The sequence below is a fragment of the Manacus candei genome, unplaced genomic scaffold (assembly GCF_025592945.1).
Source record: "Manacus candei isolate 608988 ecotype Guabito, Panama unplaced genomic scaffold, ASM2559294v1 h1tg000086l, whole genome shotgun sequence".
NCBI lineage: Eukaryota > Metazoa > Chordata > Aves > Passeriformes > Pipridae > Manacus > Manacus candei.
In genome coordinates this window covers 3,657,439-3,669,817 of record NW_026138134.1, presented here as the reverse complement: position 1 = coordinate 3,669,817, position 12,379 = coordinate 3,657,439, and the positions used below count along the sequence as shown (strand labels likewise).

At 56.7% G+C, this 12,379-nt stretch overlaps 1 protein-coding gene across 9 annotated transcripts in view; it reads left to right on the top strand.

Moving 5' to 3' along the window:
• The window catches only part of IGSF9B (immunoglobulin superfamily member 9B), a 39,799-nt gene extending 27,963 nt beyond the window's left edge, over nucleotides 1-11,836 (top strand). For 4 of the 9 annotated variants that reach the window (XM_051812487.1, XM_051812485.1, XM_051812484.1 and 1 more), the window contains 3 exons: nucleotides 281-1,912; nucleotides 10,163-10,284; nucleotides 10,680-11,726. In XM_051812487.1, coding sequence (XP_051668447.1) covers nucleotides 281-1,912; nucleotides 10,163-10,284; nucleotides 10,680-10,903 — 1,978 coding nt within the window. In that variant the 3' untranslated portion in view covers nucleotides 10,904-11,726. The other 5 variants (XR_007908503.1, XR_007908502.1, XR_007908505.1 and 2 more) reach the window with 5 other exon arrangements.
• Nucleotides 11,837-12,379: the final 543 nt, after the last annotated feature.

Genomic DNA, 12,379 nt, shown 5'->3' with positions numbered 1-12,379 from the left:
GTTGGTGGAGCTTGTTGCAAGGTGTTGGTGTGAAGTACCTGCCCCAGGGGGTGATGCTGAGTGTGCCGAGCTCCGTTCCCAGGGAGCAGGGATGTTGTGCGCGGCTTCTGGCAAGACTCTGCCACCCTGGTTAGGCCCTGCCCCTTTCTCCCAGTTCCTCTTGTGAGGGCTGGTAGCACTTTGTTTTCCGGATCCAGACAGTGGTTCTTCTGGGCAAGAAGACCTCCTTTCCCCTCCGGGTGACCGTCCCCTCTCTCGGTTTTTCTCCCCTGTGGTCCAGGTTGTCTTCAGGCAAGGTGAGTCCCGAGAGCATCCGCACGCTCCGTCCCCCCTCGGAGTCCTCTGACGACCAGGGTCCACAGGCCAAGCGGATGCTGAGCCCCACCAAGGAGAAGGAGCTCTCCCTTTACAAGAAGACCAAACGAGCCATCAGCAGCAAGAAGTACAGCGTCTCCAAGGCGGAGGCCGAAGCCGAGGCCACCACCCCGATCGAGCTCATCAGCCGCGGGCCCGACGGCCGCTTCGTCATGGACCCGGCGGAGATGGAGCCCTCCCTGAAGACACGGCGGATCGAGGGCTTCCCCTTCGTGGAGGAGACGGACATGTACCCCGAGTTCAGGCAGTCGGACGAGGAGAACGACGACCCCGTCGTCCCCACCTCCGTGACCGCCCTGAAAGCGCAGCTCACCCCTCTCTCCTCCAGCCAGGAGTCCTACCTTCAGCCACCAGCATACAGCCCCCGGTTCCACCGGGCGCTGGAGGGTCCCGGCGCCCTGCAGGCCACGGGCCAGGCCCGCCCGCCGGCCCCCCGGGCTTTCCACCACCAGTTTTACGGTTACCTCAGCAGCAGCAGCCCCGGGGAGGTGGACCCGCCGCCCTTCTACATGCCAGAAGTCAGCCCGCTGAGCTCGGTCATGTCCTCCCCGCCGCTGCCCCCCGAGGGGCCCTTCGGACACCCCACCATCCCCGAGGAGAACGGGGAGAACGCCTCCAACAGCACGCTGCCCCTGGCCCAGACCCCCACGGGGGGCCGGTCCCCCGAGCCCTGGGGCAGGGCCGAGTTCCCCTTCGGCAGCCTGGAGCTGGCCCCCGCGCCGTTCCCCCACCAGCTCCAGCCCTGCGAGGCAGCTGAGGGCTCCCAGCCCACCGGCTGCCTTCCTCGGGGGCCGCCCCCCTCCTCCCTCCAGGTGGTCCCTGCGTCCTACTCGGGCATCCTGCCCCTGGAGGCACCAAAGAGCTGGACCGGCAAGTCACCGGGCAGGGGTCAATCCTCCGTGCCCGCTACCACCAAGTGGCAGGACAAACCTATGCAACCCATGGGATGTCAAGGGCAGCTAAGACATACCAGCCAAGGTATGGGCATACCCGTGTTGCCTTACCACGAACCGTCCGAGCCCGTCGGCCCCAGCGGCACAAGCACATTCAGCCTGGACACCAGGTGGTACGAGCCCCAACCCCGACCTCGGCCCAGCCCTCGGCAGGTCAGGAGGGCTGAGCCCAGTTTACATCAGGTGGTGCTACAACCTTCAAGGCTTTCTCCTCTGACCCAAAGTCCCCTCAGCTCCCGCAACAGCTCCCCGGAGCTGACCGCCCGCGCCCGGCCCCGGCCGGGCCTCATCCAGCAGACGGAGGTGTCGGAGATCACGCTGCAGCCGCCCGCGGCCGTCAGCTTCTCCCGCAAATCCACGCCGTCGTCGACGGGATCCCCTGCGCCCAGCAGCCGGGGGGACAGCCCCAGCTTCCGACCGACCACCGCCTTCACCCCCGTGGGCACTGGCTTCTCCAACTCCCAGGGCTCCTCCCTGCCCGTGGACACCATGGATGTTTTCGGAGACATCCCCTCTCCGAGGAGGGCTGGCGAGGAGATTCTCCAACCGGAGCCGACATCCACCACCACGGTAGCCGCCACGGGGTAAGTGTGTGAGCCCCGTGGTGCCCCTCCGGCCCCTTCCTGGCTTCCCCCACCCTGCCTCACCCGCTCCCTCTGACTCCCTCCCTGCCATCTCCATCCCAACTCGTAGGGTCTCTCTGGGCACGCTGCAGCATCCCTTTTGGAGACGGCGTCCCGCGGGCTTTGCTAGGCAGAGGTTGGTGCCGTGGGCATGGGTTGCATGGCCGCTGCCCAGGAGTGCTGGGTTTTAGGGAGGCGACATTCCCAGTGCCGGTGGCACATTTGCCTCCAGCCTGGCCGCTCCCGTGGGAATCTGGGAGCGCTGTGACTCGGGCTACGGGCCGTCCACCAGGCGTGCAAAGGCCTGGCTCCCGGCTCGCTTAGGTAAGTGTCCTGGTGTCACTGGAGGTTGTTTCCTCTTCTAGTTGCTGGCTCTTGGCTTTCTTCGAACGTTAGGGCCGCCGCCGCCGCGCCTCTTGTCTTCCTCCTCTTCCTTCCCGCGGAGTCTAGAGAGCTTTAATGCATGACAGAAACAGCTATCACGGTCACCGCCCCACCTGCAAAAGGGATGCTGCAGCCCCAGGACGCGGGCAGGGAGAGATCAAGGACTTAGCCACACCAGCAGCATGTCAGGAGAGGAGGAAAAATAAAAATAAACTAAGCCCAGCGGAGATCGGGAGGCTGCCGGCACGCTCAGATCCTGCCCTAAAGAGGGATGTGGCTGCACTAGACAGTAGCGGCTGGTTTTCCAGGTACCAGGGTTGCTCCAGGCAAAAGCGTCTCTCTCTCTCTTTCTCTCCTCTCTCTCTTTCTCTCTGTATTTCTCCTCTTTCCCTCCGTCTTTCACAGCACCTTAGACCCCGTAGCCGTGCTTTCGTCCCATCCTTTCGTCTTGCTTCATTTTGGCTTGTTGTCTGGTGGGGTCGAGCCCCCTCCTCCGGCTTGTGGCACAGAGGAGTCGGGGGCCGGGGCTCCCAGCCCCGCGGAGCCGGCGCGGTCGGAGGCGTTCGGAGGAGAGGCGTGTGTTTTGGGGAGGGGGGAGGCAGCGTTTCACCCCGCAGTGCCCTCCGCATTTCACTCCCTCCCTCTGGTACCTGGAAGCGTTATGGCCTTAGAAAACCCCTCCGGCGCTGCACGGAAGGCAGGAGGGCTCAGGGGAGAGAGGATGGGGAGGGAGAGGAGCTGAACGAGCCTGAAATGACTTCTGTGTGCCTCTGGAAAACGCAGCTACGGAGTGATGCAGTTAGGCATGTAGTCATAGGTCCATGTCTCCTGGCAGGGCACCCCAAGGAGACCCAGCTCCAGGACAGAGCCGTGTTAAAGCAGCGCTGTTGTCCGTGCTTTTATGCAGTGTATCCATTCGCTTCGTTGATTATCGTTTTCGTTTCTTCTTTTCCTTTCTCTTCTGTTTCTTTCCCCCTTTCTTCTCCAGCCTCGTTTCGTTTGTGTTTCAGTTTGGTTTCTTTCCCTCCTTTTTCCTTTGGAGTTGTTGACGTGCTGATGTGTTGCGGAGCTCGGCTCCTTGCGGGTGTTGATAACTGCTTTGTTTTTGATTAATCTCAGCTATCTGGGCAGTGTTGTCGAGACAAGCTTCTCCTCAGCTCAATAGGTAAGGGTGATCCATGTCCGAAAGGATGGTGTGGGTGCTGTGGAGGGTGGCCGGGAGCGGGGCATGAGAGGGGACACGGAAGGGGCTTTTCCAATACCATCTCTTCCTTTAAAGGGGAATAAGGAATCCGAAAACACTAGGAAACACCTCTGGACGCACAGTCTCTGTGGCTTTTGGGTTTCCCCTCCCAGCAGCAGGCCACTGCTCCTCTGCCTTTGGGGTTTGGGGTTTGGGATGAGCTGAGCTGTTGTCTCCCCATGGCTGCCCTTCCTTTTTTGGAGGACAGTGGCATGTGGCACCTTTGGCCCTGGCAGGGTGCACGAGGGTTGTGTGGTATTAGGAAGGTGAATGTTGAGGTGGGGCTGTCCTGGATGATCCAAAGCAGGAGGAGCCCACAGCCCACCCCTAGAACCAGGTAAAACAACCACATCTGGAGCAACCAGCTGCACACAGCTCAGAGTGGGGCTCCAAAAATCAGTCTCCAGCTGCAGTCCAGCACATGGAGAATTTAGTGTCCAGCAGTACCTGGATCTATTTTCTTTTTCCCAAGTCTCCTAAATCATGGAAAATGGGAGAAGTCTTTCTCCCAAGATAGACTGTATGCCTGGCAGCAGCATAACTATGGTTTCAGGCTGCCAGAGAGGTGTTTTATCCTTCCCAACACAAGTGTAGTCGTAGTAAAATCCCTCCCTCCCTGAAATTCTTGTTGGAGAAATCTCCAAGACTTCTTCTGACCCAGCTGTAATTAAACAGCCCTAAGCAGACCTTGAAAGACTCTCCCAAGAAAATTCCTCTTGGGCTGCCTTCATGAGGCTGGTTTCCTAGATGGCCATGGGCATCCCTGGAACTGGGATGGAGTAATTTGGAGATAGTTTTCAGGCCTTTAGAAGAAGAGAATGTTTCTAAAACTGCTAAATCCAGACAGGATCATACTAATTTGTGACCCTGAGGATTGGGAACGCTGACCTATTTGGCTGTCAGCCAGGCTGGTTATGAAAGGAGAGGTGGGATTGCAGATAGGAGCATTTCTAGGGCCAGGCCATGGCCAAACTTCCTTAGGACTGGCCTTACAAAAACTTAAACTTTGCTGCCTTGGATGGGAAGAGTCAAGGTCCTGGCCAACACTCTCCAACAGCCTGCAGAGCCTTGTTGGGCTGGAAAAGAGCTTCACAACAGAGATGGGATGCCCAGAGAAATCAGGGGGATGTTTACAGGAGAGGGAAATTCCTCCAGCTGACCTGGAGGGTTGTCCTGAGGTGTGGAGAGCAGGAGAGGTAAGGAAGGAGTGTTGGGTCATGGTGATGGGAGCAGGGATAGGATGTGTGCTTTGTGCAGGAGCTCAAACCCCTCCTATCTGAGCCTTGCAGCCTCCAAAGCTCTTGAGCACTTGGCCACCCTCTTCTGTCTTCCCCTGCTGATGGCAGAGCAGGGTATCCCATGAGGAGCAAAGCTGGCACCGAACCTTGGTGAGATCTGGGCTGTGCCAGGCTTCTCAAGGAATAGGGAAGCCTTCTGTGAGGACATGGCTGTTTATTCTTTTCTCTGTGGCACTTCTCCACTCTGGGAGCATCAGGGACATGAGTGAACGTGGCTTTAGCACAGCAGAGCTGAGTCCAGGCTCACATCTGAGTTTGGTGTGGCTCTTGCACAGATCCTGGCTGGCTCCCATCTCCAGTGCTGGGCGCTGTGGGCTGATGGATTTTGAGGAGCAGGATCATAGTGCCCAGCAGGACACTTGCTGTGTCCTTCTCCAAGATGCTGCTGGGAGGTGGAGTTGCAGGAGCGACTCCAGAGTCATTATCACCAAAAAGGGGAAGCCAGAAGAATAAATCTCAGTTAATAAGTGAGGAATCCCGTAAAGAGCCCAGCCAAGTAATTTCTTGATGGTTTGGGGTCATAAAATTGTCAGTGCGTGCAGAGCACAGGGATTTTATACCAGACCAGCCAGATTTCTGTGCTGCAGTAATAAAACCTGAGAGGAGGAGAGGGAGAGGCAGCGTGTGGGCTCAGCTCGGTGGTGGCTGCAGCGTGGTGGCTTTTGTTAGGTGAAGCTCAGGTAGCTTTTATGGATGGGCAGGGATAAATAATGCTGTTACCGAGTCGGCACCAGGAGTTTTCCCATCTTCTCCCCTTAGGATGCAGCGTGCATCTCCGGACAGGGAAAAGGGGGCTGTCGTCTCCCTGCAGAGGGAAACCCAAAAACCACAGACAAGGCACCAAGCTCCCCCGCCCCTCGGCACCGCAGCCTGCCCTGGGTGGCCCCGCCGGCCTCCTTTGCCAGGACAGCACTGCCAATGCTGGGAGTTGGGGGGCTTGGCCGTGGTGTAGAGTCGAGTGACGAAGGGACGTCGGTGCCAGGAGTGCGGGAGGAGCAGCACCCCTCGCTCCCTGCTTGAAAGAAAACAGGTTCCCCTTTAAAGACTGTCCATGTGCTGATCCTCTGCATGTGTTTCATGCCTCCTCCCGCTTGGAGAAGTTGTGAGTCCGCTTGTCTGAGTGCGTTTCTCTTTTCTTTCTTAAGTATTATTATTATTATTATTATTATTATTACTATTATTTCATTTTTCTTTTCAGTCTCTTTAATTTACTTATATATTTTCTCACTCCTGTTTTTCATTTTATCTTCCTCTCTCCCCCCTCCCTCTCCCCGTGACTGTATCCCCCTCTTCCTCTCCAGTCCGGCCCCTTTTCCCTCGCCCTCTCTCCTCTCCGTCAGCATGGTGGTGAAGTCCGTTGTGTAGATGAGTTGTGGTGTCTGCAGACCTGTAGAAGGTGTGCTCCTTCCCTCAGCCTCTTCCTCCCTCATTGCTGTGCCTTGGCAGCAGCAGCTCTGGGGCCAGGGCCCGTCACCGCTGTGTTTCTCTAGCACCTCTCTGAAGGATCCCAAGCATTCCGGGATGGAGGCAGCAGCCAGAGCTGCCTCAGAGCAGAGTGGGAATTCTGACTTGCAGGAACCTCCTGTAGGAGAATTGAGCTCTTCATCTGAGGAAGATGAAGGGTTGAAGCACATGGAGGCCGAGACACAGTGGGCTCCTGTCCAAGTGGATGCTCTAACTGGTCCGAGTGGATGCTCTACCTCGTCCAAGAGGATTCTCTAACATGCCCAAACTATTTCTGGATGTCAGTGTCTTGAGGAGAGAAGGAGAAAGGGAATGCATGTTGAGATCTCCACAAGGTTAAACATATGTACTGTGCCCTTGAATCTCCTGCACTCTTCCTTTATATGGGTTCCCTTTCTGGGTGGAAAGAGATCGGTGATGCCTTCAGGGATCTTCTCCCTTACGTCTTTGCTTTGTATGTGGAAGGACATTTGAAGAAGAGCAGCTGAGATGTGTGTTGGGTTGGATACTTCTTCTCCCCTGGCTACCTGCTCCTGTCCTGGGGCTGTCAGAGGTCCCTCAGTACCTCTCCAGTACCTCCCAGTCCATGCAGTTCAGACCCTTGCTCATGCAGAAGGGTTTTCCTTTGGAGACTCAAGGAAAACTGCTGCTCCAGGTGTTTGTGGTGCCTCACAGAAGGCTTGTGTCAGGAGTTCACATGGGCTTCTCAAAGCTCCTTTGCCCAGCTCTACACTGAAGTTTCTAGAAGAGGTTTGCCCACCTCTCTGAGCCTCTCGTCTGTTGGTATTCAAGATCTCCCTCGTGCACGGGCAGCTGCCCAAAATGTTAACTCTGGGGGCAGGAAGAGGCTTTTGGCTGAGCTTAAAATGAAAATTAATTTGAAATAATCAGAGCCCTTTGAAGAAAGAAAGGGTGGGTAGAGCAGATAAAATTTGGCTGGTGAGTAGCATCATTCTGTCCTCCTCTGTATCTCTTCCTTGCCAGAGGTCAGACAGTATTTATGGTGACACATGGGTTCAGCACACTCACTGTTTATGTTTGTGTGTATAAATACGAGTCCAATTATGGAGAACTAGTGGAAATGAGCTTCAGGCAATTTCCTCATAATCCCCTGCGTAAATCTGTCTAATTTTGTCAACATGCCACAGTAGCATCTTCTTAGAAAGAAAAAGGAGTGGGAAGAGCAAGAGCCTTCTAAGAGCTGTGCTTGAATAATACCAGCAAATACATGGGAAGAGGTGGTAGAAAGCAGGTGCTGATGGGCAGGATGGTGGCAGGATCACCGAGCCCGACAGTGTCCAGGGCTTGGCACACCTGAGCTCCGTGGATGATGGACTGGAGCAGCTGAGGCCACCTGCATGAATGTACCTCGTGTGCAAATCATAGAAATGGTGGATATAAAGGGGGAAAACCCTGTTATTGACCATGCAAGCAGGAATTGCTGCAGGGAGTCCCGTGCTGTCGGACCTGTGGGTCGCTGTGGTCCTACTCTGAGCCAGCATGTGCGTGGCTGTCCGTGTTGCTGCAGCTCAGTGGCTGCAGTGGGTGGTGTAGCCTCTCTCATAAGAGGCTGGTTGCACTTGGGAGCAAGGTGTTTATGCTCTGCAACTGCAAATGTCGTCTTCCCAACGAGGGAAAGCTCTCGCCTGGATCCAGCCAGCGGGACTACCAGCATGTCTAATGAGTTGCTTCATCTTCAGCTGACGTGCTGCTCTGCTGGGAGCTGGAACAGAGGCTCTCTGGGAGCTGGAACAGAGGCTCTCTGGGAGCTCTCCGCACATTCACTTTTCTGTTGCAATGGGAAACATGAAAAGGAGCTTTTCTGTTCCCAGTGTTTGGGTTTCTCTTGCGTCTGCTGTGCCTCAGCTGCTTTGTCACCTCACGCTGCACTTCCCTGGGTGCTCTCCAATGCTGCCAGCAGAACTCAGAAGCTTTGCAATCACAGACATCTTCAAAAGAACCCCACCCTTCTGCTCCCCAAGGGCAAAAATCCCTTGAGAGCTCTTTGCCTGTGCACTCCAGCTGAAGTATCACCACTCTGGAGCCACTTGGGATGTTGGATGTGGAGTGTTGCTGTTGTGCTCTGTGCATGGAGATGCACAGCTCCATGGTGGTGCACAGCCTCTACCTGGAACCCGGGGGAGATGAGGAGCTCCAAACTCTCTGTGGGTGGGTGTACTCTTGTCCCACAGCCTGGGAGTGCAGGGTCTATGCTCCAGTCCGTGTGTTTGTCCCTTTCCTGCTGCTCCCACCGGCATCCACAGTGTTCTTGCAATGCTGGGTGGGTCTCACCTTGCTGACAGACCGGGAGGACGTCATCCACAACGTTTTGGTGCCAAAGCTGGAGTCTGGACACGCTGATGTTGCCTCCTTGCAGCCAGCTGAGACAGCTCCTCTGCCTGCCCATCCTTCTGCCTGTGGCTTGCAGGGTTTGCTGATCCCTGCCCCAGTCACGGACATCTGAAGATGCAGGAGCTGCCGTCAGCACTGTCCTCTGCGTGGTTGTTGTGAGAAGGTTTGGTCACTGACCTCTGGTGACCGAGCTGTGAGAGCAGAAGAGAGTCATCTCCTTTGAAGATGAAGGCACACTGGTTTAAGTTTTCCTTTCCTCGCTGGATCCTGGCTTCAAGCATTGGCTTTACTGCGATAAAAGGTGCTTTGTGGATGCCTCCCCTGTTGTCTCTGGACACCTTGTCTACAGGTTGCTCAGTGATGACTCAGGTTGACCTGTGGCCTCAGACTTGTCCCTCTGTGCCATTAGAAGTTGGTGCAACTTGGAGAGTCATGGAAGTAAAATGAAGCAGAGGAAGGAGATGGGAAAGCAGCAAGAGGGGGGATGCTGTGATGTGTTATAGATAAGAGCTGGACTACCCTCTCTCCTAAGGAAAAGGTTTTCCTCTAATGCTCTGCTCTCTACAGCAGTCATGCTTTCCAGGCCTTGGATGGGAAAAACAGGTACAGTGAAGGAAATAAAGTAAAAAATCCCTTTGCAAAGGGGAGACTGTTTCACCTTGAGCTGGTTCCTGTAGAAGAGTTCCTCAGGGGCTAGAGCTGGAAAGCTATCCCTTGCAACTGCTGGCTCTCCTGCAGGAAGCACCCCTTTGCAAATCCTTGCAATAAAACCTTGTCAGTGTTTCCATCTCCAGCTCCCAGCCTCTTGGTGTTCCAGGAGCAGATGCTCCCGTGCTGTTGCGTTTCTGTTGTCGCCTCTCACAGGGACCTGGGAACGAGGTACCTCTCCCGGCTCTGTCGGTGTGTGCCCTTCGTGTCCCTGTCTGTCGTGTGGCCCCTGGTTTTTTTTGGCTGTGGGAGCAGGGCCAGCAGGATCCTGCCTCCCCGCTGTTTGTGGCGCCGGTGTTGTCCGCCACGGATGGCTCGTGGTGCCCGTCTCGATGCTGCCGTGCCGCTTCTGCCTGTCTCTTTCTCTCTTTCTCCATCCCAAGGGGTTTCCAACCACTTCCCAGAAATACCTTATCGGACATAGGATCTGCCCTGTCCTTTTTTTGTTTAGCAGTGTTGGCATGGCAGGCAGGTGGCAGGTGAGCTGGGGTGCCCGTGTTGGACGTGGCCGGTGGGACCGGCCGGGTCACGGCGCTGCTCGGAAACGTGGAGGGGAGACGTAGGGGCAGCGGGGACGCCTCGCTCCTTTCATCCCGCGCTCCGGCACACCTGGCTGGCCCTGCTCCCTCAGCCCTGGGTCTCTCACCTCTTCCTTTTCCACGGCAGAGCTGGCTGGGGTTGACCGATCCCCCACCGGGGACGTCCAGAGGCCCGAGTGTGGCCGAGAGCCGCTGACGGCGCCTGTCTGCTTTTCCTTCCTAGAAAACGTCCATCTCCGCCCGGGGACGCTGCTGCACCTGAGAGGCTCGAAGCTCTGAAATACCAGCGGATAAAGAAGCCCAAAAAGTCATCCAAGGGCTCCTCGAAATCCAGAAAACAACCCAGTGAGTGTGAGGACCCCGCGGTCCCCAACAGCATCCCTTCTGTCCCTCTGTGGGCAGAGCTTGGGCAGGTCCCTGCCGGCTCCAATGCTGGGGGTCCCCAAGCCCATTCCTGGATGCTGCCCTTGTTCCCTGCCTCCCAAAGGGATGGCTCCTTGCCTGTGGGTTGTCCCTCCCTTGCTCCTCCAAACCGAGTTCCTGTTCCCTGCATCTCCCTTCTCTATTTATTTTGGATTTGGAGTGTTCATTTCATTTTCCCTGATGCCCCAAACGTGCTCCCTTCTTGCCAAGCGGCGGGTTCAGGGCCAGGCTTGCTGTAACCTCCCTTTTACAGCAAGCAGAGTGCTCTGCCCTGCTGCTGGCTCCGGTCCCATCTGCCTTCTCTCCCCCCTTCCCAGACGGCTCTGCCTCCCAGGTTCAGCACCCTCCCAGCTCTCAGGTACTGTCGCCTGACGAAGCTGTCTGCCTCCGCAAGAAGAAGAGACACCCTCGTCAGGACCCCTTCGCCCGGCTCTCGGCGCTGAAGGACGACCTCTGCCACCGGCAGCTCCCCGAAGACCAGACAGCCATTCTCAACAGCGTGGACCACGATGACACCAGCGGGCACGCCACCCTGCTTTAGCCTGCGCCGGCCCCAGGAGGTTGAACAGGAGCGGTGGAGGGAGCTGATGGGGATGGAGGTGATGGGAGAGAGGGGGGACACCCTGATGCTGCTGCCTCTGCCGGGGGGTTCGGCGGCTCGCGGCGGGGACAAGCTGGGGGGACCCTGGGGCAGACGGGGAGGATGCTTTGGGCTGGGTGCTCCTCGGATCCGCTTCTCCCCCCACCCCAAACGGCTTCGGTGGTGGGATGGGAAGGGTGGGGGGTGTTGCACCTCGGTTTTGGGAGAGATCTCTAGGCTTCAAAGGCACAGACAGAGCTTTTGACATCTGCGTCCGCGGCGCGCCTTTAGGGAGAAAGTGTGGGATTGAGCAGCTGGCCCTCAATCGCCGGAAGAAATTAAATGACACAGGGTGTAATTAATTGACAAGAACCTAACAACCCAGACAGGAACTGGTAATCCCGTGAATCTGATTATGATAAAAAAACATGACCAAATAATCCCAGGAAAGCTGTAATTGTGAAAATCTCCCCGCCTCCCCCTCCCCAGCCTCCTTTGACGTGAAGGTAACAGCGAAACCACGCGTGACATCTTTCCTTACCTATCTCTGAAAGGGAAAAGCCAGAAAGACACCCCCCCCCGAGCCTTCCAATCAGTCTGAGGCGTGAGAAATCACCCTTTGTCTGTGCAAATGCTTTTGAGCCTCGGTGACGCGTTCTGGGCACCGTGCGAGCGCACGGGCGCGGGGCCGATCTCACGCGAGGGCGTCTCCCCCTCCAGGTACGGTGCGTGCCAGCTTTGAAGAGGGTGGTCGCGATTAATTCTTCCCGACACTCTGTATGTCGCAGGCAAATGTCCTTCGGTGCCGTGCAGTGATGTGATTTCTTACCCTGTGTGATGCTTAATCTTGACTCGTAACCGCGAACCGGGGCGACGCAGGCGTGCGAGCAGAGGGGGTTTGGCTGCGTTGGTCCCAAAAGCCTCCGTCGGCAGGCGCTGAGCCCGGGCGGGAGCGGCTGGAGGTGCCCAGCTCTGCGGATGGACACGGACGGCTCCTCGGAGCGGCCGCGCAAAGCTAAGCCCAGCGTTTCGCGTCAGCCTAACGCACGTTCCTGCTGGTCCCACCGTTCCCCCCTTCCTTTTATCCCGCTCCAGCCCGGCCGTGTCGGCTGTGACACCCGCCAGGGTCGTGTCCCTCCCTTTGCCCCCTGTTCCCCTCGGTTAATGCTGTTCTAACTCTTCACCAGAATGTATTTCCTCTTCGAAGTACTTAGGGTAGGTTTGGTGGCTGGTGGTTTTCTGGATTGCACAGGCCGTTTTTTTGGTTTGTTTTTTAGCAGGAAAGGTGGAACCCGCTCCGAGAACAGCCGGGCTCGCTTTCCTGCTCTGCCTCCACTCTCTGACTGCGTGGCCTTGGGCAAGTCACTTAACCTCTCTGTGCCTCAGTTCTCCCATCTGTAAAATGGGGATAAGTCATATTTGAGCACTTTGGACAAG